Genomic DNA, 15,889 nt, shown 5'->3' with positions numbered 1-15,889 from the left:
TGTCATTAGGTTGCTATCCTTAGTCTAGGGTTAAATATATGTTAGAACTGTAACCCAATCGGCTGAGCAGTAATTCAGCTTTAATACATTACAAAATTTCGTGTACAAAGGCACATCAATTTAGCTACATAGCTATTCTTCGTTTAAGGCAGTACACTAATTACTTGCTTTACTTTTTTTTACATGATACACATGTAATACAATCGTATGCACAAAACATGTACACTGATGCAGTTTTTAGCACTTTCTCGCCAGCTCATTACGGCGAATAGGCTGTTGTTACCATTTGTAGACCAGGCTATAATTAATAAGTTAACAGGTAAGCCTTGCTACAATGGGCAGAAACCGTACAGCGGCGAAAAAGCAAAAGATGTCAGCTTCCAGCTACTCAAACCGTACTTCTGCCAGTTGTCTATAGAATTCCCAAATGATTCAAGCCGCGTGTGATTTCGAACAGTGAATAAATGAAACTCAGGCTGTCACTGATGGAATGGATAGGATTTGCTACCCTCCTATTTTCCCTTCTAGTCAAATGCGTCTATGACAGTTTAGTAAACGTCGTACTATCTCCTCAAACAGTAAAATGGCTTCCTGACTCTAGAAATATCTAAGACGAAGCATCTGTTGCCTACAACATTTGTGTGATAAGATATGATCCGAGACGTCACCAAACAACGACGTCTCTAGACCTAAGAAGTTATAGAGCCAAACCTTGTCCAAGCCTCCGAAATCGTTCCACTCTTGTTTCTGTCAATAGACTCTACCGTCTATTGTTTCAATAGACGTGTGCTAACTCAATCAACTCTCCCTGCAAGTCAGTACTACTGACGAAGACGGAGAAACAATTGCAAAAGCAAAGACTGCGCTAGCCGTACGCGTTAGGCAGATGGATCTGATTGTCGATCATACCGCCACCTATCTCTCAAAGATTTGTGCATGTCGTATGAAATTATGACATCTTTCTGAGTGTGTGCAAGTCAAGAAGCCTTTCCACTTCTTCTCAAAAGAGTAGTAAATGTCACTGATCCTTAAAGAGAGCTCGTTGTTTTATAAAACTCCTGCTTTTTGAAACAGTAAACCCATGAGCAAAGCAGTATGTGGCAGGGTATTACCTCAACAGTCTCACTATCTTGCTGGTAAGATCGTACCCGTAGCTTGAACTTCTTGAATTGCCACATCTGACAGATCTAGAAAACTGACTATAGCTAAGAGGAACTAGATATAGTGTGTTCCAGAAGTAGAGAAATTGTATGCAGGGTGTGGCCTAGTACTTGTCACAATTAACGGATGCCATGTTTTCACAGGCAATTGAGATCGTTTGCAAAGGTTACTCAATGATCCATTAGGCAACTAGATGTGGAGTGACTCTATTAATAGCGTAGTGACACGCATGCGTAACTATTGTATCTTCGTAGTATGTCTTCGTAGTGTGTTGAGTTCTAGTGTGTTGAGTAGAGTAAATACAAACCGTATAACTCCACATGGTGACAGGAGTGGGATTCATACGACTCGAACCACCAGGTCCTTTCAACTTTCGGCAGCCAGACGACTGGCCGAGGTGGAAGAGAAGATTCACACAGTTTCGAATCGCTTCAGGCCTGGCAGACGCGGACGAAGTACGTCAAGTGTCCACGTTACTCTACTGCATGGGAGAGGACGCAGAGGGAGTCCTAACTTCCACCAACATCACGGAAGACAACAAAAAGAAGTACAATGAGGTGATTGCTAAATTCGAAGAATTTTTCCGCATACGTCGCAACGTGATCTACGAGAGAGCGCGCTTCAATCGACGAAATCAGTTAGAGGGAGAGTCTATCGAGCAGTATATCACCGCTTTGTACGAACTGGTCGAGACATGCGAATACGGAGGTTTGCAACAGGAAATGCTGAGGGACAGAATTGTTGTCGGAATAAGAGACCAGGCGCTATCAGAACGTCTACAGTGTGATGCTGAGCTTACGTTGGAGAAGGTCAAACGATCTACAAGACAGAGAGAAGCCGTGAAAGAACAGCATAAACATCTGCAAGGTGACGGCAGCAAGGACCATCCAATCGTCATAGAGCAAGTGCGAAACGGCGCTAAAAGCGGCACAGCAGGCGGTAAAAGCGGCACCACAGGTGGCAAATCGCAAGCAAGCAGACACCAGTTTGGCGGCGGACGGTCAAAGTCGGCAACCGCACCCGCGAGACACCAATGTAAGCGCTGCGGAAGATATCATGCTAAAGAAGCCTACTGTCCAGCAAGACAAGCCAGGTGTTCAAAGTGTAACCGAAAGGGTCACTTTGGAGCTCAATGTTTCTCGAAGACAATCGAAAATGTGGACAGTGAGAGTCGAGGCAGGGCCTATGTATTTCCAGTGAACGTATCAAAAAGGATCACATGGTCTTCCAAAATTTCAGTAGGAGGCAAAGAGCTAACATTCAAGTTAGATACTGGGGCGGAGGTGACAGTGATCACAGAAGAGGCACATAGAATGTTAGAAATGCCAAAGTTGCAGAAACCGTCCAAAGCCTTGTATGGACCAACATCTACAGCTCTTCGGACATTGGGACAATTCACAAGTACACTATCAGTGAATAACAAGACATCAGAGGAGACTATCTTCGTTGTCCAGGGATTGAAAACCAATTTACTAGGGTTACCGGCTATCACATCGTTACAACTTGTCCACAGGATCCAAGCGACCAGTGTAGGAACCACCATACCAGACGGATTTCCCAAAGTTTTTCAGGGACTGGGTAATCTTGGTGATCCATACAAAATCAAGCTTAGAGAGGGAGCCAAGCCCTATGCGCTGTACACACCCCGGAATGTTCCAATTTCTCTCAGACAACAAGTCAAAGAAGAACTAGATCGAATGGAAAAGATTGGCGTCATCTCACAAGTGGAAGACCCTACAGAATGGAGCGCTGGTATGGTTGTAGTCAGGAAAAAGACAGGAGACGTCAGGATTTGCGTAGATATGAAACCCCTCAACGAGAATGTACTACGAGAGATTTACCCCATACCCAAAGTGGACGACACACTTGCTCAATTGGCGGGAGCCACAACGTTTAGCAAAATCGATGCTAATAGTGGGTTTTGGCAGATACCTCTAGAGGTGGAATCTAGGCTACTGACTACCTTTGTCACTCCTCACGGACGGTACTGCTTCAACAAGTTACCATTCGGCATCGCTAGTGCGCCCGAGCTTTTCCAACGGCGAATGAGCAAGATTCTTTCGGGACTACCTGGAGTATTATGTCACATGGACGATGTTCTCATATTCGGAACAAGTCAAACGGAACACGACGACCGACTGACTTCGATCTTACAACGACTGCAAGCAGCAGGAGCAACTCTAAATAAGGCCAAATGTGAGTTTGGGGTACACACCGTCAAATTTCTTGGTCACATTATCGATGGCAAAGGTCTTAGAGCGGATCCAGCACGGCTGAAAACTATCCAAGACCTAGAACAGCCCAAGAACGTATCAGAATTGCGCCGCTTCATGGGGATGACAAACCAATTGGGAAAGTTTTCACCACATCTTTCAGAGATAAGTCAACCTTTGAGAGAGCTGTTGAGTACGACATGCTCATGGTTATGGGAACATCCACAAGAGCAAGCATTCACAAGAATCAAAGATGAATTGACTCGTCCTACTGTCCTGGAGCTGTACAATCCGCAGAAGAAGGTGAAAGTATCCGCTGACGCGTCATCACACGGTCTAGGCGCGGTACTTCTTCAAGAAGCCGAAGATAAATGGAAGCCGATAGCATACGCATCACAGTCCATGACAGATACTGAGAAGAGCTACGCGCAAATTGAAAAGGAAGCTCTGTCATTAGCATGGGCTTGCGATAAGTTTCAAGATTACGTACTTGGTCGCAAATTTCATATCGAGACCGACCACAAGCCGTTAGTTCCTTTGCTTGGCACTAAGCACTTGGACAGGTTACCGCCAAGAATTGTTCGTTTTAGACTTCGTTTGGCGAGATACGACTTCACAATTGAACATGTACCTGGGAAACTGCTTTATACATCTGACACGTTGTCAAGAGCACCCCTACAAGAACAGATCACGGAGGATTCTCTACAGGACGATGTTGAGACCTTCATCAATGAGGTAGTTGCTAATTTACCAACTACAACGGACAGAATACAAACGTACCGAGAAGCACAAGCTAGAAATGCCACGTGTGCCCAAGTGATGCAGTACAGTCAGTCACAATGGCCCGACAAATGTCCTGAGGAAACTTCTCTAATCCCGTTTTGGAGAGTAAGATCGCTACTGACGGTACACAACGACCTACTACTATACAACAACCGTGTAGTGATTCCTGACGAACTCAGAAAAGATGTCCTGACCAAAATTCATGAGGGTCATCAGGGCATAGTTCGTTGCAGACAGAGAGCACACACCTCCGTCTGGTGGCCGGGGATAACACAACAGATATATCAATTGGTGCAACAATGCCCCACATGTGTAAAAGAGAATCCACAAGGAACTGAACCACTCATGACTTCTCAGTTACCAGATTTTCCTTGGCAAGTTGTGGGAACGGACTTGATGGAGTTAAATGGAGCTCATTATCTTGTTGTCATTGACTACTTCTCAAGGTATCCAGAACTTATCAAGTTGACGAACACCACAGCCTTAGCAGTAATTCAAGCCTTGAAATCTGTTTTTGCCCGTCACGGCATCCCTGATATTCTCAGGAGTGACAACGGACCTCAGTATATCGCTCGGGAAACCAAAGAGTTCGCCAAGGCTTATGGATTTGTCATGATAACCAGCAGCCCTAGGTACCCGCAGAGCAACGGACTCGTGGAGCGGATGGTCAAATCCATCAAACAGCTACTGACAAAGGCGGAGGACCCACATCTCGAGCTACTGGCTTACAGATCCACGCCACTGCCTTGGTGCACTCTCAGTCCTTCAGAATTGCTCATGGGAAGACGATTGAGGACAACAATGCCACAGTCGACAGCACAACTCACCCCACACTGCGATTATCTGAGGAATTTTCGTGAAGCAGATAATTTTTTCAAAAGTAAACAGAAGAAGAACTTTGACTCCAGACATCGAGCTAAAGACCTGCCCCAATTACAAAAGGACACGGAAGTCTGGATAACGTCAGGTAAAGAGCCAGCTCAAGGGACAATCGTCGGTCCAGGCCACACTCCACGATCCTATGTCATCAAAACAGACAAAGGGGAGGTGAGGAGAAATAGAGGACATTTGAAAGCCATCCCAAAGTTTGGCACTTCACTTGAAATCGAAACTCCCCAGAATACGGAAACTGGTCAAACAACACCAACCAGGCCACAAACGAGAAGCCAGACTGGTTGTCAAATAAAGAGGCCGATGAAACTCGACCTGTAAGGGGAGATGTGGAGTGACTCTATTAATAGCGTAGTGACACGCATGCGTAACTATTGTATCTTCGTAGTATGTCTTCGTAGTGTGTTGAGTTCTAGTGTGTTGAGTAGAGTAAATACAAACCGTATAACTCCACACTAGCATGACAAAATCTAGAAAATGCTGCAGTTGGCTTAAAATGGGTTGCTTAAGATGCAAGTAATAATGGGCTTTGGAGCGATGTCTATGCCTACCTATATACGTATGTCATTGGGGCACTGTGAACTCAATCCAATTGAGTTGGTATTGGCACAGGTCAAACGGCATGCGCTAGACGACATAGTAAAACAGATGGCTTTTGAGCTTGGTCCTGCATGACTACACCCAAAGTCGCGACAAAAGAGATAGCTGAAGCTCCGGCGTCCGATCTAGAGACGATTAGCAGACACGTGTTATCTAACTGATCCAAACCTAGCCGTTTCCTGTGTTAGATTACTGTTACAGTAGCAGCCTAACTGATATACGTACTTGCTCTTCTTGCAATTACGTCTAATTCCGCCATTCTACGCATCTATACCGTCTACATAACTGACGGCAGCTTAAGAGTGTAAGATCTTGCAGGTAGACATATAGAGCTTGCGATTGATACCAATAACGGCTCGGACGGCATGCAACATCGCTGTCCAATCCACAGTCGAATTCCACAATTTCTCTCTAATTCTGGGCGCACTATAAACGATGCAATGTAATTGTACGTTTAGCGCGTGTTTTGGTATTTGTTAACCTATTATGAACGGCAAAAAATTTTGACAAACAGCAATAATCAAATACAACTATGTATAAGTAGTTGTGGGAGCCTCTGTAATAGAAGTTACTGTATTGTGCAGGCCACTCCTATGGGAGGGACCATAACGGCGTTATGGTTAAGTGTATGTTTAGCCTGGGGGCTTTTCTGTGTGTGAATACAGTTTGTGCAAGGGTAGACGATCACTCTGTGTCTCCCACCAAGAACCCAATAGTACATGGTGTCCCGAGTGGAGTAACTCTAGAGAACTACCGGCGATGGCTACGTTCCAGGTTGCACTTCCAGAGAACTTCGACTTCTCGTCCCCTGAGCAATGGCCAGGATGGAGTCCAGATTTGAGAGATTCCGAACAGCTTCAAGCCTCGCGGAGAACGAAGACGCAATGCAGGTCAGTACACTCGTGTACTCCATGGGCGCTCAAGCAGAAGATGTTCTAGCGTGTCTCACCCTCACCGAGGAGCAGAGAACGAGATATGCAGACGTCAAGGCAGTGCTAGATGGCTACTTGGTAAAGAAACGAACCGTGATCTATGAAAGGGCGAAATTCAACCAACGACGCCAGACGATGGATGAACAGGTCGAGACATTCATCACAGCGTTGTACAGCTTGGCGGAGCATTGTGAGTTTGGGACCCTCCGCGAAGAGCTCATTCGCGATCACCTGGTGGTAGGGTTGCAGGATGCAAAGTTATCGGAAGCGTTGCAGATGAACTCAGATTTGGCTCTTTCGGCGGCAATAACAAAATCTCGTCAGAGCGAAGCTGTAAAATGGCTGCAGACTGTTGTTAGAAATGAGCTACCCTTGGAACCTCAGAAGCCAACAGGGATGGAAGCATCTCAAATACGCCGCGCAAAGCGATCGCTAAAAGGGCAATGAGAAAGCAAGCCGGCGCATTTTCAAGCTCGTCGAGTGAGCAAAAAGCAAACGAGCACACCAGGAAGTACATGTCAGAGGTGCGGCGCAGAACCTACACACAGTACAGGACGGTGTCCTGCGATTAACGTGAAATGACATGAGTGCGGGAATTTGGGACACTATGCGCGTGTCTGCAGGACAAGTAAGGTCTCAACGGTATTTGAAGGATTTGGAGCGTACGGTAATCTTTTCTCACTGCATAATGAAAGCATATCTAAACAATGCAAGCATGGATGGTTCAAGGTACGTTAAATGATGTTCCAGTCGCATTTAGAATAGACTCTGGGGCGGACGTTACCGTGATCCCACAGTCTGTTTCGAAACATTGCAACAAAGCTACAACCAACAGGAACCAGACTGAGAGAGCCCGGAAATAATGTGCTGCATGTTCGTGGTAAGTTTGCCGCAAGATTACAATACCGCCAGAGGTCATCACAGCAGGAGGTTTACGTGATGCGTGGCGTTGAACGGGCGTTATTGGGGCGGCCTGCAATCGAGAGCCTTAAATAGCTAAAGAAAATTGATTCAGCAGCGAGACAACCGTCAGGGTCAGTCCAAAACGAGTTCCTCAACTATTCCAAGGTCTGGGAAAACTAGAAGGAGAGTAGGTTATCAAGCTGAAAGACAACGCAACACCTTTTGCTTTGTCCACTCGCCGACGTGTGCCGCTGCCACTAATGAAAGAAGTGGAGACAAAGCTTTAAAGAATGCTGAAGGAGGGAGTGATTTCTCAAGTTGAGACGCCAACTGATTGGTGTTTGGGCTTAGTTGTAGTGGAAAAATCAGGAGGAAGAGTCCCAATATGCGCAAATTTGTCAAGACTAAATGAGAGGTTATGCAGAGAGCGTTTGATGTTACCTTCTGTAGACTACATAATGGGTCAATTGGCTGGAGGTAAAATGTTTACAAAACTGGACGCCAACAGCGGATTCTGGCAAATACCATTGTCCAACAATTCCGCACTTCTCACCACTTTCATAACACCATTTGGAAGATTCTGCTTCAACAGACTCCCATTTGGAATTTCATCAGCTTCTGAATTGTTTCAACGTCGAATGTCTAACATTCTGTTTGGAATGGAAGAAACTGTATGTCTTATGGATGATACCTTAATCTATGGAAGTCCACAAGAAGAACATGATTCTCGACTCCGCAAGGTTTTGGAGAAACTTAGGAAGTCAGGAGTTAGACCTAATCGACAGAGGTGTGCGTTTTCTGTTCCAAAGATTAATTTCTTGGGACAAGTCATTGATCAGAATGGGATCAGGAGCGACCCTGACAAAGTGAAAGCTGTGTTACAATTGAAAGAACCAACCTACACAGGTGAAGTGAGACGTGTCCTTGGTATGGTGAACCATTTTGGCAAGTTCATTCCAAACTTGGCAGAGAAAACGGAACCGCTGCGAAAACTTATAAGCAAACAGAATGCTTGGATCTGGGAATCCCCGCAATCAACAGCAGAAGATCAAAGGGGATCTCATAAAACCACCTGTTTTGCTTTGTATACACCCACTCCAGAGATCGTGGTGTCAGCTGACGCGTCATCTCTTGGCTTAAGTGCTGTCATACAGGAGAGACAGGACACAGGAGACTTCAAACCGATAGCATATGGAACGAGGTCTATGACTCCCACTGGGCAAGAATACGCACAAATAGAGATAGAAGCTTTGGCCGTTACATGGGCATGTGAGCGTTTCAGTGAATATCTTTACGGTATGAGATTTCAGATGGAGACAGACCACAAGCCTCTAGTTTCTTTACTTAGTTCAAGCAAGAGGTTGGATGAGTTACCAATACGTATTCAGAGATTCAGGCTTTGACTGATGCGATACAACTTCTCAATAAGTCATGTATCAGGAAAGAGAAATTTCACGCTTGATACATTGTCCAGAAGTCCAGTGCAGAAACTACGGAATCATCCCATGAATTGAAAAAAGCATCTGAATCCTCTGTCGAACTTATCATCAACCATCTTCCTGTGACGGAAAAATGACTGAAAGACATACGGGACAGACAGAATGCAGAAAACAAATACAATAAATTGAATCGATATTGCATACAGGGATGGCCAGCTAAACACTTGTTGAAGGGTCCAATCAAGAAGTAATATTCTGTATTCTCAGAATTGTCATTCCAAGATAGATTACTTCTAAGAGGCAATCGGATTATTTCAAAAGCATTACGAGATGAGGTTACAAAGATACTCCACACAGGTCACATGGGTATCACAAAGACTTTGGATCGCGCGCAGCAGCAGTGTGGTAGCCAGGAATGAGTTCTCAATTGAAAGAGACCGTGGAGAACTGCACAGTTTGCAGCAAAGAGCGCAGCAGTAAAGCTGAACCTCTCATTCCAACACCTTTGACAAAGTCGTCCCGGGCAATGTGTCGGAACTGATCTCTTCGAATGGAAGGGACATTCGTATCTTCTCGTCGTAGACTATATGTCAAGGTATCCAGAAATAGTGAAACCATCAGATGCGACATCAAATATTGTGATTAAACACATGAAATCGTTCTTTTCCCGACACGGAATTCCCGAAGAAGTTCGATCAGACAATGGGCCTCAGTATTCTTCTGCCGCATTTGCAAATTCGCAGGCAAATACAAATCTTCGCATATTACTAGCAGTCCGCTACACCCTCAGAGTAATGGAGAGGCTGAGCGGATGTGCAGAACTGTGAAGACTCTTTTCAAGAAAGCAACAGATCCATATTTAGCATTATTGGCATATCGAGCTACACCACTAGCGAACGGAATTTGCCACCTGAATTACTTATGGCAAGACAGATTCAATCTGTTGTGCCGAAATTACCTTAAGTTTTACACCCAAGAGCGCTTCCTTGGAAGGAGATACAAACAAAAGAAGCAATCGGTAAAGGAGACCAAAAAAGAAGATTCGACAAGCAAAATGCCACTAAACTTCAAGCAGTGGTTCTTAACCTGGGTTCGATCGAACCCCAGGGGTTCGGTGAGTCAGTCTCAGGGGTCCGGCGGAGGTCAAGACACACACCCGACTCATATGATTCGTGATGACACGCCCCGCTTGGCCATCATTGACTGCAGGTAATCACGCAACATCGCTTGGCCTATCTGTGCTGCAGGAAATTTGGCGCGCTTAGTAGTCGAATTGTGACTGTCGTGATGGTACGTCGTGTGATTTCATTCTTAATATTTTAATCCCTTCATACTAACTATGTCGAGCAAAAAAAGAAAGTGGTCGGACGAATATGTACAATATGGATTCACATGTATAACGGAACGTGATGGGAGTCAACGTCCTAACTACATGATTTGCAATGCCAAGTTGAGCAATTCTAGTCTAGCACCGGCAAAACTAAGAGAACACTTCCTTACGCTGCATGGAGATGGACAATACAAGAACACAACGCTCGCTGAATTCAAGGTGAAGAGAGCCAGATTCGATGAAAAGGCTACTCTGCCTGTTCTCGGCTTTGTACCCATCAACAAACCGATCCTCACAGCATCGTACGAAGTTGCTTACCTGATCGCAAAGCAGGGCAAACCACACACCATTGGTGAAACACTCATAAAACCAACTGTGTTGAAGATGGCGAATATCATGCTGGGAAAAGCGACTGAAGTTAAGTTATCCCAAATTCCTCTTTCAAATGACACCATTAGCGACAGAATAGAGGACATGAGCAAAGAAATTTTGGCTCAAGTAGTTGCAGATCTGATTTCAAGCCCGGCAAAATTCAGCCTTCAACTCGACGAGACCACAGACGTTTCCAATCTAAGCCAGCTTGCTGTATTTGTGCGCTATGTGAAAGACGACGTGATAAAGGAAGATTTTTTATTTTGTAAGCCTCTTACGACAACAACTAAGGCAGCCGATGTGAAGAAACTTGTGGATGACTTCAAAGACAACAATCTTTCGTGGGATATGGTTTCTGCAGTTTGTTCGGACGGAGCTCCAGTCATGCTGGGAAGAAAGTCTGGTTTTGGTGCGCTAGTGAAAGCCGATGCACCACACATCATTGTTACGCATTGTATTCTGCACAGGCATGCGTTGGCAACAAAAACCTTGCCTCCAAAACTGGCAGAAGTATTAAAAATTGTAGTGGAATGCGTGAACTATGTGCGAAATAGTGCTCTGAGGCACTGCATCTTCAGTGAGCTGTGTAAAGAAATGGGCTCTGAATTCGAGGTACTTCTGTACCATTCTAACGTTCGGTGGTTATCCCGGGGACAGGTGCTAAATCGTGTTTTTGCCGTGCGTGTGGAATTAGCCCTGTTTTTGCAAGAGCACCAACATAGTCATGCAGATTGCTTAAAAAATTCTGAGTTCATTCTCATTTTAGCGTACATGGCTGATATCTTCGCAGCTCTCAATCATCTCAATCAACAGATGCAGGGCGGTGGAGTCAACATCATCGAAGCGGAAGAAAACCTGAAGGCTTTTCAAAAAAAGCTACCGTTATGGAAACGACGAACAGAGAACGATAACTTCGCAAACTTTCCCCTGCTGGACGACTGTGTAAGTAAGATCGAAGATGTATCTGGAATCGGAGACATTTCTGTACCCGCGGAACTGAAGCAAGCAATTGCCACGCACTTAGATGAGCTTGCAAAGTCTCTCGACGGATACTTTCCTACAAGAGAGTCATATCCAGCATGGGTGAGACAGCCGTTCACGTTTAGTGTTGAGACAACAGATGTCAATGATGAATACCTCGATGAAATCATTGAAATTCAGCAGAGCCAGGTTCAACAGCAACTCTTCAGAACAACAACGCTCTCAACGTTTTGGTGTCAACAAATGGTAACGTACCCTGTTATTGCTAAGAAAGCTCTGGAGATTTTCATACCGTTTGTTACAACATATCTTTGCAAGCAATCCTTTTCGAGGATGCTGGACATAAAAACGAAGAAAAGGAACAGACTTTGTTGCGAAAATGACATGAGAGTGGCACTTGCCAAGGTGAAGCCGCGCATTTCTGAACTGGTCTCTGAAAGGCAACAGCAGAAGTCACGCTGATTTGCAGTAAATATTCATTATTATGCTTTTTTTGTGTGAAAATCATGTTTTAATGGTTTTGTTCTTTGAACACTGATGTTGATGCACGGTTCATTTTGTGAACCAGTAAAATATATACCTATGACTATGTTTTGAATATTATTTTTCCAATTAAGAAGGGTTCGGTGAATGCGCATATGAAACTGGTGGGGGTCAGTACCTCCAACAAGGTTAAGAACCATGATGAAACCTTTAACTAAAGCCACTACTGTTTGGGTGACAGACCGGCAAGATATGGGAAAAGTGTTACAAGATGAGTCAACACCAAAGTCCTATCGGCTGCAAACGCCATTTTACAGCGGTTCGAAGAAATAGGCAACATCTAGTGAACATTCCACCATCACAACAGGAGGAGGAGATTCAAGCGAAGACACCCCAACACCACTTCGACTCAGCACATCAGCAAACTAAAACATCTACATCTACTACCCAAGAATGCCGAGTCCGACAGAATTCACCAACACTCAGGTCAAGGAGTAGTGACTCCTAAACGTTTAGACTTATAGAAAGTAAAAGTAGAGTTGCATGCTTTGAGAAGGGAGATGTTGGTAAGGCAGTTTACTGACTTGAGAAAGGGGGATGTAATAGAGGTTACTGTATTGTGTTGGCCACTCCTGTGGGGGAACATAACCGCGTATATCGTTAAGTGTACGTTTAGCCTTTTTTTTTGTGTGAATACAGTTGTGTTCAAGGGTAGACAGACAGTCACTCGGTGTCTCTCACCAAGAACCCAATAGTACAGTCTCCATATCACCTTGCCCTGCAACCTCTCTAGGTCAAGGATACGTTGCGCATGAATTGCGCTATGTGCGCTCACCACCCGCACTAGCCACGAACTTCCAGACCAGAGAGCGGGCAAACTCTAGTCTAGACCAAAACGATAGATACTCAAATGATTTCGAAAGTATTTATCGAAAGCGATGCTAGATGGTAGTCTAGCAGAGTGGGATAGTTTTACCTAGATTACCATATCATTTGTAAATGCCATATCTCACGAACGAAGAAGAGACGTCCGTCGTGTTTGCGGCGATATCTTGGTGGACGGCATGAAACGACGACTCTTCGGTTTTTCGGCAGACCGCTAGCTTGACACACCGTTTGACTAGCAAGACTACTTCTCGAACAGTTGTCAAAGGTGATGGTCTGGCGACGCTGCTGTGCATTTCCTGTTACCGCAAGCTTAATAAGATCGAAGAACTGAAGCTGAAACTAAACCTAATATGTGTGCGTGCTCATCACAGCTCTGGCGTCCTCATCACGGTTCTGGCGTAATCTTAGCCGCCCACGCGGATTTCACATGCACGCAATCAGCATTTGTGCACTCAACATAACCAATTACTGCTAAAGCAACCAGAGTTTACAACAGACATTTCGGTTCTAAGACGCTGATTGGCTTAGAAGACTATTTCCGAAATCATTTTAGTACCTTTGCGCGCTGCGCGTGCTCTCTGGTCTGGAAGTTCAAAGCTTCACCCGCACATAATCTCTGATCTAAATCCAAAGACACTTTCTGATGCATTTTACAGAGACAAGAACAACGTTGCATTAGTTGGCGTGCTTCTCCAACTGCTATATAGAATCAAGCGCCAGCCGGCGGTTGAAGATTACTATAGCAGTGAGACCGTTTCAATCGCTAGATGAGATGAGATGATCAAGATGATGTAGTTGAGCGCACGCAGTCAACAACTTTTTGTTAGAACGGAGTAGTACGTATACTTGCTGCATGATACCAACCACAAATACACGAGAGCCGATTGTGCGAACAAAAATGTAAGCCTATAATCTTGCCTGCCAAATGTCTTCCACGATGCGACCAACCTGATCTAACCGCATACAGTCTCAACGGCGTTATACAATAGCGGGTGGCCCTGCACTCCCAAACCTCAGTAAGTGCGGTTTTTGAACACTTAGCAAGGTTTCGCAAATCGAATAATTTTACCGGTTAGATCAATATTTGAGGCTCAACAAAGTCACCGAATGTCTGTTCTGAGTGGAGTGTTAAGTTCACGCTGTGTCAATAAACACGCCAGTCATATATAGTGCAACTATGCACCATCACGGCGTAACGAGCAAACTCTGCAGTAACGTCCCTGTACAAAAGGAACATTCATTGGACTCACCATATCCCTGAACATCCTCGACACGGCCATATATAGTGTATGCATATATAGTTGCAATTCATACGAAGGTATATACGGGATGACCAGACCCGCTATAACCTCATTTTTATAAAGAATTATTGTGAAAGAGAGTAGTCGTCGTTACTCACGAAAGGCTGCTCAATATGACGAGCACTGTACACTTGAGTTGCCCACTCTCGCAATTGACTGTGACTTCCCGAAAGACCAGAAAAGTTGTCCACCGTCTCTTCTTGAGACAACAAGAACAACGAAATGACGTAATAGATTCCGATACATGGTGGAAGATTTGTGCAGTAACTGTGTGTGATATACGGGTATATGGATTAGAGGATACGAGACTTAGAGAAGGGGGAGTTGAGTCATATGAGTTTTGCGGTGTTTGTAGATAGTCGGTTGTGTTAACAAATAAGTGGTTGTTGTGTTACGATACTGCATAATGGCGACGAGGATACAGGTTCCGGGTGTACACCCCAGCGCCCTTTCTACCGCAACCTGGTGAACCACAGACCGATTGGCGTACTTGGTTGTCGGCGTTCAATATGTACATGAAAGTTTTTGGTCTTAGTTCTAGCAACATTCCTCAAGAAAGGAAAAGGGCGGTATTGCTTCACTGTCTGGTATTAGAAGGTCAACGCGTTTTCGCAACACTTGGAGTAACAGAGACGTACACGGCCACACGAGAAAAATTGACTGAATATTTCGGAGCAAAGAAAAACGTGATGGTAGAACGGATCAAGTTTGGCAGAAGTCACAACAAGGTGAGTCAGTTAGAAAATATGTCGCCGCACTACTGGACCTAGCAGCTACATGTCGCTTTGGAGTCATGCATGACGAGTTGATTCGAGACCAATTAATAGAAAGACATTACATTCACGTATTAGGAAGCGGTTGTCGATGGAGAAGGATACTATAGCTTGTGACGAGGCGGTGCTCACGTGAAAGAAGCCATAGCAGAGGCAAAAACCATTGACGGTGTAGTGGTGCCGCGTTTTGCTGAAGTCGGTAAGGTTGAAACGACCAGCGTAAGAAGGGTGGCTAGTGCGGTGAAGTTAAGACGCCGAACTGACTATCAAGGTGCTGGAGCTGGTACATCAGCAGTGTTTTGGTGTGGTAGCTGTGGTCTACGAGGACATCGAGGAGGAGAGTCAGATTGTCCAGCTTGGGGGAAAGAGTGTCTTAAATGCCGGAAGAAAAACCATTATGCGCGGTGCTGTAGATCTAAGAGTGACATACCGCCAAGACAGAAACAAGTCATTGCTATAGAGGACATCTCAGTACTTCAGGTCATTGGCACCACTTCAAATATGGATTACAAAACGTGTGAATGTGAGATTGTGAAGGCAAAAATCAACTTAGTTATTGATCTTGGAGCAAAAGTCTCGGTTTTGAACAACAAAACTTTGGCTAAAGCGGAGATTAGACTCGTTAGCTTTGATGGTTCTGGAATTGAACTATTGGAAAAACTATTAGTTCCAGTGAAGTTTAGAAATGGATGTTTAGAGGCATTTCCCTTCTATATAACAGCTTCAGGAGTTAACATCATGGGAATAGACTTGTTTGATGCTCTAGAGTTTCAGGTGGTGACTGAGAAAGATAGTCAGATACAGCAAGTTTTACAAAAATGGAGTAAATTGCAAACAGT

At 44.7% G+C, this 15,889-nt stretch overlaps 2 protein-coding genes across 2 annotated transcripts; both read left to right on the top strand.

Annotated features, from left to right (window-relative positions):
* The first annotated feature begins 1,481 nt into the window (after window positions 1-1,481).
* Window positions 1,482-5,369, top strand: LOC134182833 (uncharacterized protein K02A2.6-like). The gene has a single exon (XM_062650275.1). It carries the CDS (start codon window positions 1,482-1,484, stop codon window positions 5,367-5,369), a length of 3,888 nt encoding a protein of 1,295 aa, XP_062506259.1.
* A 4,892-nt stretch (window positions 5,370-10,261) lies between these two features.
* Window positions 10,262-12,067, top strand: LOC134182832 (protein FAM200C-like). The gene has a single exon (XM_062650274.1). It carries the CDS (start codon window positions 10,262-10,264, stop codon window positions 12,065-12,067), a length of 1,806 nt encoding a protein of 601 aa, XP_062506258.1.
* The last annotated feature ends 3,822 nt before the right edge of the window (window positions 12,068-15,889 follow it).

This window comes from Corticium candelabrum, chromosome 8 (genome assembly GCF_963422355.1).
Source record: "Corticium candelabrum chromosome 8, ooCorCand1.1, whole genome shotgun sequence".
Taxonomy (NCBI): Eukaryota; Metazoa; Porifera; class Homoscleromorpha; order Homosclerophorida; family Plakinidae; genus Corticium; species Corticium candelabrum.
This window is presented reverse-complemented; position numbering and strand designations above follow the sequence as displayed.